This window comes from Chenopodium quinoa, unplaced genomic scaffold (genome assembly GCF_001683475.1).
Source record: "Chenopodium quinoa cultivar QQ74 unplaced genomic scaffold, ASM168347v1, whole genome shotgun sequence".
Taxonomy (NCBI): domain Eukaryota; kingdom Viridiplantae; phylum Streptophyta; class Magnoliopsida; order Caryophyllales; family Amaranthaceae; genus Chenopodium; species Chenopodium quinoa.
Window position 1 is genome coordinate 1,015,154 of NW_018743212.1, and position 18,664 is coordinate 1,033,817.

The 18,664-nt window shown below is 34.8% G+C and overlaps 1 protein-coding gene, 1 long non-coding RNA gene and 1 other non-coding gene across 3 annotated transcripts; 1 reads left to right on the forward strand and 2 right to left on the reverse strand.

Annotated features, from left to right (window-relative positions):
- The first annotated feature begins 4,797 nt into the window (after positions 1-4,797).
- On the forward strand, positions 4,798-7,972 carry LOC110734265. Its single transcript, XR_002513782.1, has 2 exons — positions 4,798-7,221; positions 7,383-7,972. It is a non-coding gene; the product is annotated as an uncharacterized LOC110734265 (long non-coding RNA).
- Positions 7,973-10,234: 2,262 nt separating this feature from the next.
- Positions 10,235-18,489, reverse strand: LOC110734268 (dihydroorotase, mitochondrial-like). Its single transcript, XM_021914348.1, has 10 exons — positions 18,334-18,489; positions 17,663-17,725; positions 16,815-16,960; positions 16,546-16,727; positions 12,710-12,846; positions 11,706-11,871; positions 11,456-11,572; positions 10,997-11,157; positions 10,579-10,774; positions 10,235-10,500 (listed from the first exon to the last, which is right to left on the reverse strand). Exons 2-9 carry the CDS (start codon positions 17,690-17,692, stop codon positions 10,583-10,585), a joined length of 1,131 nt encoding a protein of 376 aa, XP_021770040.1. The 5' UTR covers positions 17,693-17,725; positions 18,334-18,489; the 3' UTR covers positions 10,235-10,500; positions 10,579-10,582.
- A 74-nt stretch (positions 18,490-18,563) lies between these two features.
- TRNAN-GUU lies at positions 18,564-18,637 on the reverse strand. The gene has a single exon. It is a non-coding gene; the product is annotated as a tRNA-Asn (tRNA).
- Between the last annotated feature and the right edge of the window lie 27 nt (positions 18,638-18,664).

Sequence of the window (18,664 nt, forward strand, 5' to 3'; positions counted from 1 at the left end):
ACTTGAAAATCTTTGTCTTCATGTAATTGTATATGAAATTCGTGACATCGTAGTACTCAGTATTAGTTAAAAAAGCTATTAATAAGATTAATTTACAATCATAATAATGATAGTACTAATAAAGTAGAATTCCATATGCATGTATGTTGATTAAAGGAATAATATTAAAATTAAAAAACTCTAGTACGAAAATAATGGAGAATCTAAATCTTAATTTCAGGCTAAAAATACGTGAAACATTTGGCAGATTCGTGTCAAAACATAGGTGATTATATTGAGTATCCCTACTTTTGTTGAGCGGCTTGTTTTTTTTTTTTGAAGGAGGGTTGAGCGGCTTGTTTTTTAGTATAAAGAAGATTACTTGTATTCGAATCTTTGTTCCAAAACTATGAACCTATATCAGCTGTATGTTGTATGTTGCTTCAAGTCTCATTCATTCGACCTCCATCTCTGAAGTTTTTGAGCCGAAGAACATGCATTCAAATCATGCACGAATATAATAATAATATTCATTTATAATATACGCATGCATGTAAAACCATTAGTAGTACAATAGTAACTGGTTAGATTTAGGGATAATTTTACTTAACAAGAGTATGCAATTTAAATTTTTATAGGCGAATAGGACGCATTTATATTACTCGTAATAGTTAAGGAATAATGTACTGGCATGATTTCGAATTCATTGGATGATGGACGACGCACTTGTAGTGTTGCACATTATATGAATACGACTATTCATATATATGAGCAAACAATAACAAACTTCAGAGCTACTCTAATGTATAAAATTTCATGTGCATGGTCCATATTCTATACTTTAATTTTATTAGAAACAAACGGCTATAAGTTTTACAATACAGCTAGATTATTCCATAATACGATTTGTATTGGCGAATTAGGAGGAAAAAAAGTGGGTAGTGCTAGCTAGAAATGTGTTATGCACCCTGCCTACCATCCCATGGTTGGTAATATATCAATATCATAGTTAATTAATTACTTGATTTGAAGTTAATTGGTAGTTTAATCTTAGATATGATATTAATTAGGAAGCTATATATGGATGAACCAAAACATGATATATAGGATGACGGCTGTGCACATGGATCCCTCTTTTAAGGTAGGCTTGATTTTGTTATTTATACCATTCAATTGTTTTAATTTGCGACATAGTTAGTGCTTTGTGTGTATTAACTATGAAGCCAATAATTAAATTCTTTAATTTGATGTCTTATTTATTATAACTAATTACACCGAAATGTGGGAGTATATACCTTATAATATGACATGTACGAATGAAGTTTATAGTGCTATACATACATCTTGTTTGTTAGATAATCAAAGTCGATATTAAGGTCGTTGCTCGTCATCTTCTCATAAATCATCGGCTTCATCACTACCGTTCCTTAGCTTGATCGAGAGCTATAAATAAAACACTAATAAGGATTAATTCGGTATTCTTAATCTTTAAATAAATAAATGTTTTAACCACTTATTATACTGCTCGCGTGCTTTAATTTCATCTTCATCTTACTAGTTGTAAAATTATAATGCCAAAATCTTTCAATATATATTGATGTATGTAAGTTGAAGTTTAAAACTTAAAACACCAACAAACATGAAAATAAAACGTCTTGCCTAGCTCAATATTGTTACGTACCATATTTGGAGAAATGTTTTCATTAGCAACATGGTTGGACTAATGTTGTTATATGCATGGACCTTTTGACGATTATTAAAGAAATATGAAATATTTGTCTCCATCTATCAATTGCATTTTAGATTCTTCGTCGTAATTAAAAGATTATGAATTTAGGTAATTATATAATGTAATGTAGTTGTATATATTATACTAAATAAAGTATATATTTAGCTAGTTATCGACGCCTACAACACTGCCCTAAGCTAGCTTTGTAAACCTTTAACATTTATACATGCATCTTTTGCTAGCTCGATAATTGAGAATTTGAGACATCACCTTTTTCACTGATCATCATAATAGAAGTAGATTATTAATGAAGGTGCCAAAGTAATTAAGTGATAACTAAGCGAAAGGATTACACAACACAACCACTTTTAATTAAAAAATAAACTCCACAAATTATGCGGCAAAAAAGTTAATGTTTTTCAATGGTAGCCATTTATGGGACAAAATTAAAAGATAATACATTAATACACCAACAAATTAAACAATATTATTGCAAAATATAAAAGGGGGATTCGATGAAGTTTTCTGAAAGATCAAATCTTTAATTAATAATGTGGCCCAAAGAAGAATGATCAAATCATATGTATATCGTTGGAAAGCCATGTTCTTCATGTGATTATTCTCAAACAAGAAGTTGTCACCCATGTTCTTTTTCATCCTTTTTGCAATTTGAAACATGCTCTTCGTCTATGGAAAATAACTAATCAATCTCACATTTCACACCTTTTTTTTTCTTTTTTGTTTTGTTTTATTTTCACAAGTCCAAACATTGTTTAGTGAAGAGACTTTAAATTAAATTAAACCTTTAGCTTTTCACTAGCTATACTTTAATCTAACCCCGATCCATCTATCCTAGTAGTCATAAACTTATATGTAATTTTATAGTTAATGTACGATAATAAAATTGTACATTGTTTCTTGAATTGGAGAATATAATGCGTGTCCTTAAGCATGATTATGCAAGGTACTTTATGGAGCAAAGTGGAGTGACGAGGATATCTTAGCTATGAGACGTGGCATATTTATGGTTTATTACTACTAATTAAGTTGTATTCTGGGAGTCTCATGTGTTAATGAGGTGGTCACATGACACTAATGATTTTTGCTAATTAGCATTTTTTAGCATGCTAGGGTTACGTTAATTGCTAATTAGAGCTAGCTAATCAATCCCTTTTTCATGTGCTATTATATAGATCTCATTTCTATCTAATTAATTAGGATAAATATCTTATCCAAAGCATGGCAATTTGCATTTCTTTATATTTTATACTACTTTTAATTAATGTTACATATATATATGCAGCAATTTGCTTATGCTCTCCAACACAAATATGGTGTCAGCAATTATTTTAGATTATTATTGTAAAAAAGTAGCAAAATGTGCTCATCTTTCGACATTAACATGTAGATGATATACTATATATTAGACTGTCAGTCACTGTGCATTATTTATATTTGTGAGTTGGAAGCAAATTATATATTGTGCATATTATCGTCTTGAAAATATTTGGAAGAATTGGTGTCATACTGTCATTCTCATTATGTGCTTACGACCTTATTCATTATTTTTCATTCACGATGCAAGAGTTTCTGGAAATATGCATGTAGGTTTAAATAAGTGGATGATCAAGGGTGTTCACTATTACAATAATTATTATAAGTTTCAATAGGTTCAATAATTTATATAAATCGGCGAATTTTCTAACGTGCTTGCTTAGAATGATACTCCAAACCGTAAGATAACATTTGTATATTAAAAAGGAAATTTTGCTCGATTAGTTCAAATTAGATCATGATGAACATACACGCGTTAATGACACTATGTCAGCACATACATGATACTAATACAACACAGTGCAAATGTATAGTAAAAATAAATAAAAGTAAAATAGATATGAGACATTTCTTTCATCTATCACACTAAACATAATGTAACATCTTTTAATTATTTTTCTCTTTTGTACATCATTAATAAGGCAACTTGCTTGACAAGTTGACATCACATTTTGTAAAATTTGGATTATTCATGGCAATTTGGCTTTCCCCATACTTTGTGATCATTATGCATCAACTTTCAACTTCAATTATGTGTTACATATTTGATAGAGTTAATATCTATTTATTTCTTTCATGGGATTCAAATAAGGGGTTATGTTTTTTATCTTTTGACACCAACCATCCTAAAACCCTGGCCTAATATGCATGGGAACAAAAAGAGTAAGGTGTTATGATATTCTATTCTAAACTATCTAGCTAAAACAAACTCGTATACACAATTTTGAAGAACATATTCATTAGCAACAACATAGTTTGCAACTCAACCAACTTCACACTATATGCTTAAACCCTAATTTTACAAAATTGCATAAGATATTTAATGTCGTCAGTCAAGACCTTAAAAGAGTTTAATGACCGCTTATGCAAAGTTTTCTTTCTAAGTTTTTGATTTCATTAATTTTGTGTGTATTTTTTTACGACAAAAGCTGGTATTATTTATTCCCTTCTCCCACTTATTTTTAGGGTTACCGCTCATCAACCGAGAGAATTGGTCATAAGAGAGGGTAGAATTTTTGCCAAAAGACCCATGTTCGTTAATTATCATAGATATATACTACATCCGTCTCTCTAAAGTTGCTCCACAATTAAAATCAGTCATTAGAGAGGGTAGAATTTTTGCCAAAAGAGTGAAAAGACCCATGTTCGTTAATTATCATAGATATATACTATATCAGTACATCCATCTCTCTAAAGTTGCTCCACAGTTAAAATCGGTCATAAAAGAGGGTAGAATTTTTGCCAAAAGATCCATATTAGTTAATTATCATAGATATATACTACATCCGTCTTTCGAAAGTTGCTCCACAATTAAAAAAATTGGATTTGATAAAGTTTAGTCGAAGTTTGGGAGTATTTCGTAGTCAAAGTACTTTAGATTTTGCCGGTTATAAACAATTACTACGTAAACAGGGAAAAATCAGAAAATAGGGTTTGTATGACGCAAGCCGCAAAACACGCAAAATTTTCTCTCTCCTCCCAAATTCCAGACTGATGGTGGTCAGCGAAACAGAGGAATCATATTTCAGGTTTGTCCGTGAATCTGACATTTCAATACCTTCTTCATGCTTCTCATATCAGAGAAGTTGATCTCTTTAAGGGTTTTGTTAATTGTTAGATTCACGCACAAACTCGCAATTTGTCTCCTCTTTCTTTTATCTTGTTTAATTTGCCTTTTTCAATTGACCCTCTCTTAATTTCAATTGTATTTTTCCTAGATTTAATTTGATTACAAAATTGGTTCTTTGATTCATTTTGGTTGGTGGGTTTTTATTGTGAGTTTTAATTTCATGGATTTTATCTGTTCTTTTGGTATTAATTTGCTTGTTATTGATTAGAAAAAGATGATAGGATGCTTCTTGATTATGAGCAACTAGAGAACAGTAGAATTTAGAGTAGAGTGTAATTTCTGTTTTGAACTAGATTTATAGTTGTATGTATTCCATTATATGCTTATTGATTATTGACCTTGCTGAGTTGCCGTTGATATTATTGATGATGTATATTAAATCTTAGTACTGTTGTGTTTACCCATGTTCAAGTTCAGATTGAGCTTAATTTTCTTTTTTTCCTAAAATTATGGCAAATTGAGAGATTGGGTTTGATGATGTATATGATACTGTCTTACTTATGGGGTATTTTTTGCTCATTTGGAGAGCTTAAATTGAGGAAAAAAAATAAAATAAAATAAAATTGGATGAACCTGATTTGTAGCAAAGGTGTGATCTTGTTCATGAACTCTCACTTATGTCATTGTGCTGAGAATATTTGTTTATCTGAATGTTGGAAAGATTCTGATTATTTTAAGTATGTTAAGGGTAAAGATCATTTTTCCTTTTGTGTCTGTTTTATATTTTGAATTGCTCATTGTTCATATAATTTCTTCCTTGTACTATTGATTTCAAGTGATGTGTGTTTGGGAGTTTAAATCTAAGAATTTTAGAAAATGTTGCCAATACCATGGTCTTTAGTTGGCTCATTGCCCTTTAACTTTTAGAAGTCATGGTGTGTGTTGAGATCGAGCTTGATAATGTGCTAAACTTACTTGGATTTTGGGGTGAGGATTGCATTTAGATATAGGTGTGAGTGTATGATCTTAGTGTGTGTTATGCATGCTTAGAATATTGAGATTATATGTGGATTTTGTGCTGTGCATGCTTAAAAAACTGAGATCGTGGTCATTGTGGTATGCATGCTTAGCAAATTCGGATTATATGTGGCTTTTGTGCTATGGATTCTTAGCATATTGAGATTATAGACTTTATGTGATGCATTCTTTGCAAATTGAGATTGAGCCTGATCATGTATATGTTACTATCTTACATGAACTCGAGGTTAAAGATTATGGGTGTGATTGTGTGATTTCAATCGTCAGGAACTCTTCTGTCTAGTTTTTACCTCCCTCTGTCCCTTTGATTTTTGCACCATGGACCCACTTTTTGGGTCAAATGGTGCATAATGTAAGGGATGGAGGGAGTATTAGAGAAATAGTTGCCTCACTTCCCCAGAGGCAGGATTCATACTAAGTGTTACTATTTTAGGTTGTGTTGTATAGCACCTAGTAGCAATATCACACATTTTTACCTTCGAAAATTATCATTTAGTAGGGCTTATATCAACAGCAAACCACACTTATTTCCATATCTAGCAGCGACTCTGCTTTGCCTATTTGCCTTCATGCTTCACTCATGATATATCACATTGACTTTCTTTAGAACATTTTCTTCCTCTGTAAACGTACTTGTTTGTCAAGTGACGTATGCTTGATGAAATACTTAATTAAGTTATTTTCATGTTTCTTTTGATGAGGTTAGTGCCCAAATTAGTTTTATAAAGCCTATAGGAGGAGCCATTTCTCAGTTTAATAGGCCTCTTATCTGAAATGGCCAAGTTAACATGTCAATCACGCCTCATTAGGCAAATAATATTATATTAGTCATCACTTGGTCAGGCAAATAATTGACTTTCTTCTCTGGAGTGCTATATTTTCGAGGTGCATCCTGATTTCGTATATGTTAGCTACGGCCTGGTGGTCAGGCCTGATAATTGTTATAAGAACTAGATTAACAAAATTAAAATGTTTTGAGCTGATGATTTATGGGGAAAAGATCCATATGGTGACCTAGAGGGAGAGCTATGGTTACAGGGGTTACATATGTCCATTGCTCCTACAACAGCTTATGGATGGGTCCGATTGTTTGCCCCGATTGGGATATGTTTACAAGTGATCATGTTTGTGCTAGCTTCCATGCTGTCTCACAGCCATTTGCTGAGGACCCATCTATGTGAGCGAATCTCTTGGATGCCATGACTTTGATCTCTTTAAGAAACTCATTCACCTTGATGTTACTATCCCTATATGCCAGCACTTTGCCCTACCTAGTTCCTACCCGAGATAGCTTGTTCAAGAGTCCTCTTTTTGACGACAATATTGTCCTCAAGATTTGGAACTTCAATAGGTAACCAAGATTCTTCAGTTCCATTACATTTAAAATGTTTTCGTTAACTAATGCCACACACCATCTGGCTGTGTACTTGGTATACACGGGTGTACAGTAGAAACACTGCATGTAAAGTTGTTTCCTTGTATACTTTCTAATTAGACTTTGCTTTGAGACAGTATGCAGGGGTGATTGGAGCATTCAATTGCCGAGGATCGGGTTGTGATCGGAAGGAGCAAAGGTTCAAGGCCTACAAGCAACATTACAAGGCTATAAAGGTTCAGTTCATGTAAACAACATAGAATGGGACCAAAAGTTGGAAGCACTAGAAGTGGGCTATGCTGAAGAATATGCAGTTTATCTTAGCTAAGGAAATTCTATATTTTTGATGAACCATGACTCTGATCCCATTGAACTTGACCTAAAATCATCTTCTTTTGAGCTTTATAGCTTTGTAACAATCAAGAAATACAAAGGTAATGTCAAATTTGCACCTGTTGGTCTGACAAATATGTACAACAGGAAGGAACAGGGTTTTTCTTGGCTTATTGAAATTCATGACCATATCAAGATCGAATTTGATGTGCTTTGGCTTTGATGAAATTGGGGGTGTCTCTACAGTGATTGTTCAATTTTTGATTTAGTTTATGATTTTGTAGACGATAATAATATTGTGCTTTCATGTTATAAAACTTTGTATGAGGTGGACTTATTGCAATAGTTCATCAAAAGATTGATGTTATACAAATACTTTATTTTCCTCGGAAAACCAATATTTTTTTTTTGAAACACCGATATTATTTCTTGATTCTTTTATCAGGGTCTATGGACACTAAATCAGATTCACATTGTTCTTAGATTTAGCATGACAAGCGCTATCGAAGATAAAACAAAACAAAACAAAAGTGATAGAATCATAAATGATAGTAACGAATATAACATTGCAACAAGACTCCGCAGTTGAAAATCATCGTGTTTACTCAAAAAATCATCCTATACACACTGCATTCAAGATCTAATTTGCTAATACTACGAAATACGATCCTAACCAAGACGTCCATCAGTATCATCATCGTGCAACCAATGCATAATCAAGCCATTAGTCTTCGACAATGCACGTTTAAACAACACACCCATAGACGCTTCACCTTTGATCATCTTTTGCTTTGAAGACGAAGCCTGCGATTCCTGTGAAATTACCCTTTCGACCTTATAAACAAGATGTTTACAGTATGAACCATTACCTTCAAATGCTTGGATCATCTCAAAGAACAAATCAGTTTTCATTTGAGACTCACTCAAATTACCTTTCAGCTTCAAATTCATCGAGATTGCATGAGAGTATTTCCGAAAATACCCTTTTACGAAATCCTCAAACCCTTTAGGAGGTGACCTAAGGATGCTAAGCATGGTCTTGTGTGTTAACACGAAATCTTTCTCGTCTTCTTTGTCATAAATCTTGGTGAACCTTAACTCATACCCTTGAATATACTCTAGTATATGGCATATATTCGACGTTTCCGGGTCCCACCAAAGCCTCGAACCAATGTTTTTGCTATTATTGTTAGACAACAAAGTAGGGTTCCAATCGAGAAGGTTTGGATTATGGTGTTGAAAGATTTGCGGAGGTTTCGAAGGGTAATCTTTAGGGAAGTAAATATCAAAGATGAACAAGCTGTAGGCGTAAGGACTACTCGGTAAGCCGACGATAACAGCCCTCATCAAATCCAATCTACTCTCATAAGACCTTACAAAGATCGACTTAGAGAGGTTTTTTTCGAGTACGTCTCGCTCTTGCTTTATCCTACGCATTAGTTGGACGTGTTCCTTCACTACTCTTCTTGAAGCATACAAGAATTGTCGGTCCAATGGCGGCCGCGAGTGTAAGATGAAGTGGTGATCAATGGGAGGGACGGAAGTGATGTCGAAATTCTTGAAGCTGTTGAACTTTATATCAACAGAGTCTAGAATTTCTTCAATCTCTGATCTTTTATGAAACGTTGTTGTTGATGATTCTTCTTCCATCTTGTGTTTCTTGGTAGTTTGTGTGTTAGATTATGAGCTTTGTTATGATCAGATGGGAATTTCTTAACTCTTTTATATAAGCATTGAAGAATTATAAGGAGTTGGTTATTTATTTTTCCAGGTTTGAATGTAATTATGATTTGGATAATTATGTACTTTGTATGTATTTATTAGGATAAATATGAATTTATTTTAGATTTTTCTTTAGAGGGTTGTTGAGAATCTCACAAAATCACAAATACTATCTCAATTTTCGAATCAAAGTAAAACTAACTTTTTTATCTAATCCCACAAAAAAACAAAAAAAAAAAAAGAAAAAAAAAAGAAAAAAAAAGAGAACCGTTATGATGAGCATGGTTACATAATTAATTGAGATTAGTGTAACCACTTGAATTGTTGAAAGGTTATAAATACGAAATGTAAAGGCGGGATCGAATTGAGTTGGGTAATGTATTTTATAAGTGTGAAACATAGACAACAAAATATAATCTTGACCATAAGAAAATAAATGCGGAGTATAGAGAAGATGAACACCGGATATTCATGGGCTTTTAGGGCTTAAGCTGAAATGACTTGCTAACTTCGGCTGTTTGAAGTGTTTTTAGAGAAGAAAATGGAAATTAAAAGAAAAGTTTTTTATTTTTGACAAAGAAAGAAAAGTTCTGAATAAGCGGTTAATTGTACTACGGTACTACCTGATCACAGAACAATAATTTACTCATTGAGTCGAATTGGGAATGATTGAGCAACCCGATTGGATACAAGTAGAAAGTCTTTCATTGTAAAACAATCATATATTCAGTTACATGAAATAGTTTAGGGAAAACCCAGGTAGTAAACAATGCATTAAGAATTTAAGATGAATACGACCACAAATGGGAGAGTTCACTTAAAAACGAAAACAATTATAAGTTTGATCTGTACAAAACGAAAACAATTATAAGTTTGATCTGTACAAGAACAACAAATAAAGCTAACAATAAAAGCGTAAAGTGGGAAAGCATGATGAAAAACACCCATTCACAAATGAATGTAGCAGAAATCAGGTTACACCGTTCTCAGATTACAGATATGAATCAGAATTTCAAAGTTATTCGTAATTTTTGTCCTAAGATCGACTAAAACAGAAGCCTCTATTGTGTGTCATTTCTTATTTTTCACGTAAGGGGCAAGGGAGCTCTTACAAGACTGCCCATACATATCAGATTTCAGCGGCCATAGTATTTCCCATGAATGTGCAAACACATTCAGAAGCCTGAAGTTTTCGAAGGACTAAAAGCTAACAGATATTATGAATGGGAAAATTGAAACAGAAAGTACTAGAAGTTTAAGATAGATGAGGGATCATACTGTATTAAAAAGATGGCTTCCAGTCAAGCGTTTGTCCGGCAAACATAGGGATAATTTCTCCGGAAGAGAAAGGTATATGGTCTGGGACTTTCCATGGTTCTTTTTTCAACTTGATCTTCGATGTATTCCTTGGAAGGCCGTAGAAATCAGGTCCATTGAAGCTTGTAAATGCCTCTAATTTGTCAAGGGCACCTGCCTGAAAAGATAAATGAAGCAGCAAATTAACTTCCAGCAATTGCTAATCAAACTACATACAAAAAAAGTAAACAATTTCCACATTATTGTGCTTCTAGTTCGAGACGACCCCAGATTGGATATGCAATTACCCATAGATTATATAAGGTGTTAAATGATTGTTTGCGTTCTTTGCAAGAGGAAGATTCCAGCACATAAGTTATGGGTGTTATATTAGCTATACCTCTTCAAAAACTTTGGCATATAGCGATAGAGCAACAGGGGAATTAAAGATTCCAGCACACCCACAGGAACTCTCTTTCCTTTGCCTCTCATGAGGAGCACTATCAGTCCCAAGAAAATATTGCTTACTCCCACTGGTTACTGCTGAAAGAATTGTCTGCCCTACACAAGCAATTAAAAGGTACAATCAGAGCATGCAGATAGCAAAAAAATGGACAAAAACTCATGTCAAGACATCACCGAGCGAATTTCATCGTACCTTCTTCTATAGTTGGAGCATATTAAGGTAAATAATCAACCTAAATTCTTTCACATACATAGTTTATAGGAAATATGGATGTTCATAATGCATATGAAACAACACATACTATGGATTTCTCTTTTGAGCACCGGAAGACAATAGTTATACATAGTTTATAGGAAATATGGATGTTCATAATGCATATGAAACAATACATACTATGGATTTCTCTTTTGAGCACCGGAAGACAATAGTTATGTGGTTGCAACCCTCCTTGGAAGAGGGAGTTTCTATTCAGAATGATGTGCTGTGGAGTCACGGTAGCTGCTACAGTCCCTGATTAGCATAGTGGAGCAAGATAATGGCAAATCAAATTGCAGACTGAAAGAAAATAAAATAAAATTGAATTGAATAACTGAAAAAATACCTAAGAGATAGACATTGTTAAAAAAAAAAACCATACTCCTACCTGTATTGCATGATTCAATAAATTTCACAGCATCTGCCGTAGTGATATGCTCCATTACAACTTTTAATTGTGGTAGTTTCTGAATTAAAGGTCTTAAAACCGTGTCGATAAAAACTTTTTCACGATCAAATATATCTACGTCAGGATCTGTAACCTCTCCATGGACCTAATACAAATTGCCATAGTTAATAAAGGACAGCTTCTACATTTTCACATGTGCAGAGTTAAAGAGATGATAAACTGTCATTCATTGTTGTACCATTAAAGTATAATTTGGTTAACCAAGTAGCATCAGAAAGTTCCAGGATTTTTAATGGTCTGGTTTTCATGTATTATGGGCTATAAGCCTATAATACAGAAAATCATTGAAAGCTCTCTTAAACTGGACAGTAACAAGCCTATTCAGATAGTCTCTTAAATAGACTTATACTGTCCAGAATTCCAGATCCCACAATTGTTGTTCCCTGAATAATTTGGCTTTAAAGTTTGACAGTTTCCCTAAATTCACTTTGATTCTATAAATCAACAACTATTATATATGATCTTTCAGGAAAACTTTTGTTAGCTCCCAACCTAAAACCTAAATCAATAATTTAACATTAACAATGAATTTCTTCATTTGCTTACTAAGCCACCCACCTATGATTCAAAGTTCGCCCCCAAAAATGATATGCCAGGGTCTTCTTTCCCATATTCGATTCCATACCCAAATTAAGAAACCAGGAAAAGGGGAGGCAGACGATGAACTGAGCACTACCCAATGGAATCTAGAGCATGATGTTGCAGTTGGGCCCTAATGTTTGTCATCATAGACTCCATAGCTTGATGTGGCATTATGAAGAGAGAGGAAACGAATAAAAGGTTTTATTAAGCTTTAACATTATAATTCTTTTACCTTACCAGTTCATTGAGGGGAAGTTAAAAATTTCACAATGGAATGGAAATTTTTGTTTCTCTCCACCAATTCATTTTAGTAGATTTTGTATTTTATAAAGACAACTTACCAATAGAGGCATATTTTGCTCAGCCATCTCTTGGAGCACTGGCAAACACTTTCCAAACAGATCAGTGACACCATCCTGTGAATTAGTTGTTGCGCCAGCAGGGTATAGCTTTACAGCATAAACCACCTCACTTTCTCCTGTTAGAAGAATCAGCCACTGCTAATCAAAAAACAGAATTGCATTCAACAATCTGAGTCTCCTGTCAAAGACTCTAGCTAAGGATAGTAACAGTAATTGCAAAAACACAATCCTACACTCCCATGACTCTACACCAAGAACCCAATCTGATAAATAAGAAATGCTCAATCATGAAATGAGAACAATGAAAATATGGGCATGTGTTAGAATCCAACCAACACTTGGACCGTGAATATATGGAAAGGGAAAGAAAATCCATAGGAAATTAAGGAGTACTGAGTGAACAAGAAATTTCATGTAATGCATGATGCAACAGCATGGCGTTAAGTAATGAACGGGTTGCTTTGGATTTGGTAACCCAATGAAGGAAACCCAACAACTAGATAAGACCCCAGATGCCAAATTGGTGATTGGAACCATCTTTCACTATTCTTGACTACGATGTAACTAAATTTTAAAATAGCCATATAATTGAAGTAAAGTCATTTTTGGGACTTTACAAAACCTATTAGTAGGCCTTGTATGGTTCCAAACAACCTTTTATAACCTCAGGAGACACCCCATACATTCCCTCCAATTTTGGAAAAAAAATTACGGACATTTGTAAAAAAAAAAAAAAAAAAAAAAAAAAAAAAAGGCATGGATTATAGCCTTCAATTTTGAAGATTTTTGACTTTTCTAGACCCGGAAAGGAAAGAAGTTGGTTGCTTTCCATGGACCCCATGAGACCCTAAGTGGTCATTTGGGCCGTTGGAATCATCCACTTTGCCTTCATTAACTCAATTGTTGCTATACATTTCAAACAACATTATACGTCCCATATGCCTCCCTTACCATCAATTGATTTTTCGACACTTGGTTCTGAAATCTTCGAAAATGATCCCATTTCATGTATACCCTTTAAATTTGGTCTCCGAAGAACATTTTTAGACCGACAAGTTTATGCATCATGGTGCATCCTAGGATTCCTAAAGGTTCCCGAGAGACCTACTTGGAGCCCATAACCATTTTATCAAGCCTTGATCCACCTGTCAATATCATGTCTTAAAATGCCTTGTCTAGCCTTGCTTTGGCCTTGTGTTGCCTTCCCTTGCCAAGCCAAATATAGGAGTTTTATATGCCTTATCCTTGTGCTCATACCTTTGCCTAGGTCATGATGTGCCTTAACTTGGCAGCAACGCCCTAACCCCTATGCCTTTGCATGCCTAGGCTTTGATGTGCCTTCGAAGGAGATACTAAACAAGGGGAAAAATTAATCATTATATGCCAAACTAGAATACAAAAAGACTTCTTTTGATTAATCAACATAATAGTAAGTAATGAATGGGTGGTTTAGGTTTTGATAATCCAATGAAGGATCAGTGACACCTCAATAGGACCCCATATTGGTAAGTTGGTTATTGGAACCATTACATGTAGCTCTTTACCTCTAAATGTAACAAAATTTCAAAATAGCTATATAATAGAAGCAAACTTTTTTTCGGGACTATAAACCTATTAATAGACCATTATGGTTTCAGACCAACTTTTATGACCACGGGGGACAACAAATTTACCTATTATACCTTTAGTTTTGGACATTTTCCAACTTTTTTGAAAGAAAAGAGGTCCGGTTGCTTTCCACATACCCCACGAGACCTCGGGAGGCCATTTGGGAGGGTAGAACCATCCACTTTGCCTTTGAATTGTTAATTAAGCCAATTACATACATGCTTCCCTCCATTAACTCAAGGCCACCACGAGTCTTTATGTGACCAACTAGTGGTTGCATATGGTTTCAAACAACATTATATAACCTCGGATGTCTCCTACTCTCCCATACCATCACTTGAGTTTTTGAGGAAACCCGAAATCTTTAAATATTTCCCGTTTTCTTGTATTGCTCCAAATAACATCTTTGGACCCAACAAGATTATGAATCAAGATGCCTAAGAGCCTCAAGAGGCCTACTTGGTGCATGGAACAATCTCATTATGTATTTGTCCACCCCTCATCATCATGTCTTAAGATGTCTTGCCTTGCCTTGGTTTGGCCTTCGCCCTAAGGTAAAACCTAGACACTACCTTTAAGTGCCACAAAATGGTGGTTTTTTTTTAAGGATTAGGTATTTTTATGCCTTGTCGTCATGCTCATACCGGCGTACCCCTTGCTTAGGCCATGGTATGCCTAGACTGGTAGCAACGCCCTAGCCCCCATGCCTTAGCGTGGCAGCTACGCCTACTCGCTTAGGTCTTGGCTGGGAGCACATGTGCATGGCAGCGACGGAGATACTAAACGAGGAAAAAACATATTATGCCAAACTAGAAAAAGGCTATGCAAAAAAAAAAAAAAAACACTTCTTTGATTAAATCAACAACGTAATAGTAAGTAATGAATGGGTGACATTGGGTTTGTTAACCTAATGAATAATTCCTGATAGCTCACTAGGACCCTTAAGATATCATGTTGGTGATTGGAACCATTTCTTACAAGTTTTGACTACCAACACAACAAAATTTCAAAATAGCCATATAGTTGGAGCAAATTCCTTTTAAGGACTTTAAAGACCTATTGGTAGGATTTTTATGGTTTCAAACCAACTTTTACAACCTCAGGGAACACCCCGCACATTCAGTTTAATTTTGAAAAAATATCTCGAAATTGGTCCAAAAGCGTGGATTATAGCCTTCATTTTTGGACAATTTTCAACCTTTTTGGACCCAGATTGGGGTGCTTCCCATAAACCCCACTCGACCCTGGGAGGCCATGTGAATGCTTGGAACCATCCACTTTGCTTTTAAACTGTTAATTTAGCTAATAACGTATACACCTCTCTTCATTAACTTAAGGTAACCACGTACGTGCCTTTATGTGACCGATAAGTGGCTTTATCTAGTTCCAAATAACATAATATGACCCCAGATGCCTCCCCTACCATTAATTGTGTTTTCGACACTAGGTTCCATAATCTCTAATTCATTTTTCCGTATTATGTCCTTTAAATTTGGCCACCTAAGAAAATTTAGCATTCAACAAGGTTATGCATCGAGTCACTTCCTGTGGTTCCAAAGGGCCTTACGAGGTCTACTTGCTGCCCGGAACCATCTCTTCATGCCTTGGCCCACCCCGCGTTAATCGATATCATGTCTTAAGATGCCTTGTGTAATTGTGTTGCCTTGATTTGGCTTTGTGTTGCTTGCCTTGCCCTTGGCCTTGCGTAGTCTTGCCTTTGGCCTAAGGCAAGCCAAGACGCTACCCTCAATTGCCAGAAATAGGAGGGCCATTGCCCTTGCTTAGGCCATGGCATGCCATGACTTGGGCAGCAGCCCTCATGCCTTGGTGTGCCTTGGCTTGGGAAGTAGCAGCAGCGCCTAGGCCTTGGTGCCTTGGCTGGGCAGTGCCTGCAGCATCAGACCTGGCATGGGCAGTGAGGAGAACTATATGTGGGGGAAAAACATTTATGCCAAACTAGAAAAAGTCTCTGCAAAAAGACTTGGATTAAATTCAAAGCTGGTGTTTCTCTCCCATTCCTCCCCCGAACCCCCCCCCCCCCCAAAAAAAAAAAAAAAGAAAAAGAAGTAAAGCAAGTACACACACAGGCATATTCTGACATAAGGTTCTTTTGCAATACACTGATAACAAATCACAATCAGCTATAGGATTTAGGAAGTTGCAATCTGAACAACATTTTAAAGCTCAAAGTAAAATTCTGAACTTACTGGCAAACTTTATCTCATTAGGGCTGGTTTTATCAGTTAAATACAGTGTCATAAGAGGATTGAAGTCGCTATCAGCAGGAAGTACATCCATAATAGACTCTCGGTATGCAACAGCAGCAGCTGTAGTAGTAATAGGAGGCCTTAGATTAGGCATAACAATTGCCCTTCCAAAATGTCTTGCACTGAATTTCAAAAGGATACAGCACACTTTACAACAATCCTCAGAAATACGATACCAAAAAAAAACATACTTTTGTCTTAAGACTTACCTATATGGAGCAACCGCGACAAGAAGATCTCCATCACGGAGATGAAGATGCCAATCATCAGGGCGTGTCAGAGTCAGTTCCATCTTTACTGCTTTGACATTTATATTGTTAAACCTTTTAATCCTTGGAATAGGCAAAATTGATACCTAAACAGAACAAAGATTCATAAGATTTGTTAGCAAAAAATTTAAAACACAATGAGGACAAGAATTTCAAGATCAATAATAAGATGCTGGATGGGTTAGGTCTCAATGATTAAGAACATGCGTCTTTGACAGATTTAAGACAAGCATTGACTTGTTTTACCACATATGAAGCAGCAGTGATCATATGCCATTGACATTTTAGCACAAGAAATAGAACACAAGTTCAAGACTTTGAAGGTTTTCTCAGTTGGCCTGCCAACTAAATTACTTTATGAACACTGTCTAATTACTAGTTTTGAAATGCTAAGATGATTTCTTTAACTTACACGAAAACTACAACACTTTGACCCATGAGTAACAAATAATGTAAGTTATCTGTTCCTCTGGATTCCACATCTTTGAACAGTCGTTAGACAATACTAAGGTTCCAGAAGACAGACGTATAGTATAATCGTCTACTTTAATACGCAATACAGTATAGGGCGACAAATAAATTGATAACATAATATTGAATGGAAACAATTTAGTTCTAAAAAACCAACCAAAAGCACAAATTGTTTTAAAAATTTGATCAAAACACTTCAGTTGTGTACACAATATCCTTCTCAAGAATACCGATTCATTTATGTACACAATATCCTTCTCAAGAACACTGACTACACAATAAGCACAATATGGGAACTCAATAACAATAATGCTTACATTGTATGATAAGAGTGATGTGTTTATCATCTGGACAAGCCTGCAAAGAGCACTGCATACAACCTAACAACCCCCAACACCAGAAAGAGTAGATTAGCTAAACAAGTTCAATATCTTTACTGTAAGAAATTTCATTACATTCTTTTTTTTTTTGAAACCTAAATTTCATTACATTCTAAATAAAACCTAAAGGTCAAATGAACTTATCAAGCAAAATTAACTAGCAATTCGTATAAAATAATCCAATGTAAATGCCATTTGTAAATTCAAGACTGATATAACAACTTCCATTATCTCAAATTCTTGTCATTTACTTTCATCTCAAAAACAATTAAACATAACCGAGTAATCCCTACTAATTACATCCGGATTTAGTTGTCACATTTCTAGTTCAAATTACGCACTCAACGTGATTTGCAACTATCAATGTATACAGATTAGAGACATATCCACAGAGAATAATAAAATAAAATAAAATTAAAATCAGTAAAGCTGACAAATTTATTCAGAAATCATATTACGCAATCTCCAATTTCAAAAACCCAATACCCTAACTTAGACAACTGAGGTTTCTACTACTAATAATCAACAAATACACAAACTTTATTCATTTGTAAATGAAATTAAACCCGAAAAAAAAAAAGGGGGGGGGGGGGGATTAAAAATTTAACCTCTTAGTTGCTGAATTTGTAATTAAGAATAGCTCTTAGTTGCTGAATCTGTGTTCTGTAACAGGGGAAGCTCCAAAATGTGTAAAGCTTGAAGAATGTAACAAGTGTAGGTTGAGAGAGAAGAACCAGAGAGAACACTAGTACTGGAAATCTGGAATACTGGTAGTATAGACGATGATATTTGCCAAAATTAAGGGTTTAATGCGGTTCAGGCAAAAAAATTGTGTAAACGCTAGAAGGAGGGGTCGAACCTCCGACCTTGTGGTTAACAGCCACACGCTCTAACCAACTGAGCTATTCCAGCTTTCTGATATACTAAAACACTGAAAAT

Bases quoted from the DNA above. Each gene is read 5' to 3' on its own strand.
- LOC110734268 (XM_021914348.1), bottom strand. From the start codon at position 17,692: ATGATAAACACATCACTCTTATCATACAAT. The intron at 11,872-12,709 runs GTAAGTTGTCTT...AATTTGTATTAG, and splicing joins AGCAAAATATGCCTCTATTG to GTCCATGGAGAGGTTACAGA. The intron at 10,775-10,996 runs GTATAGCTAATA...TTATCTTTTCAG, and splicing joins ATGCCAAAGTTTTTGAAGAG to GCAGGTGCCCTTGACAAATT.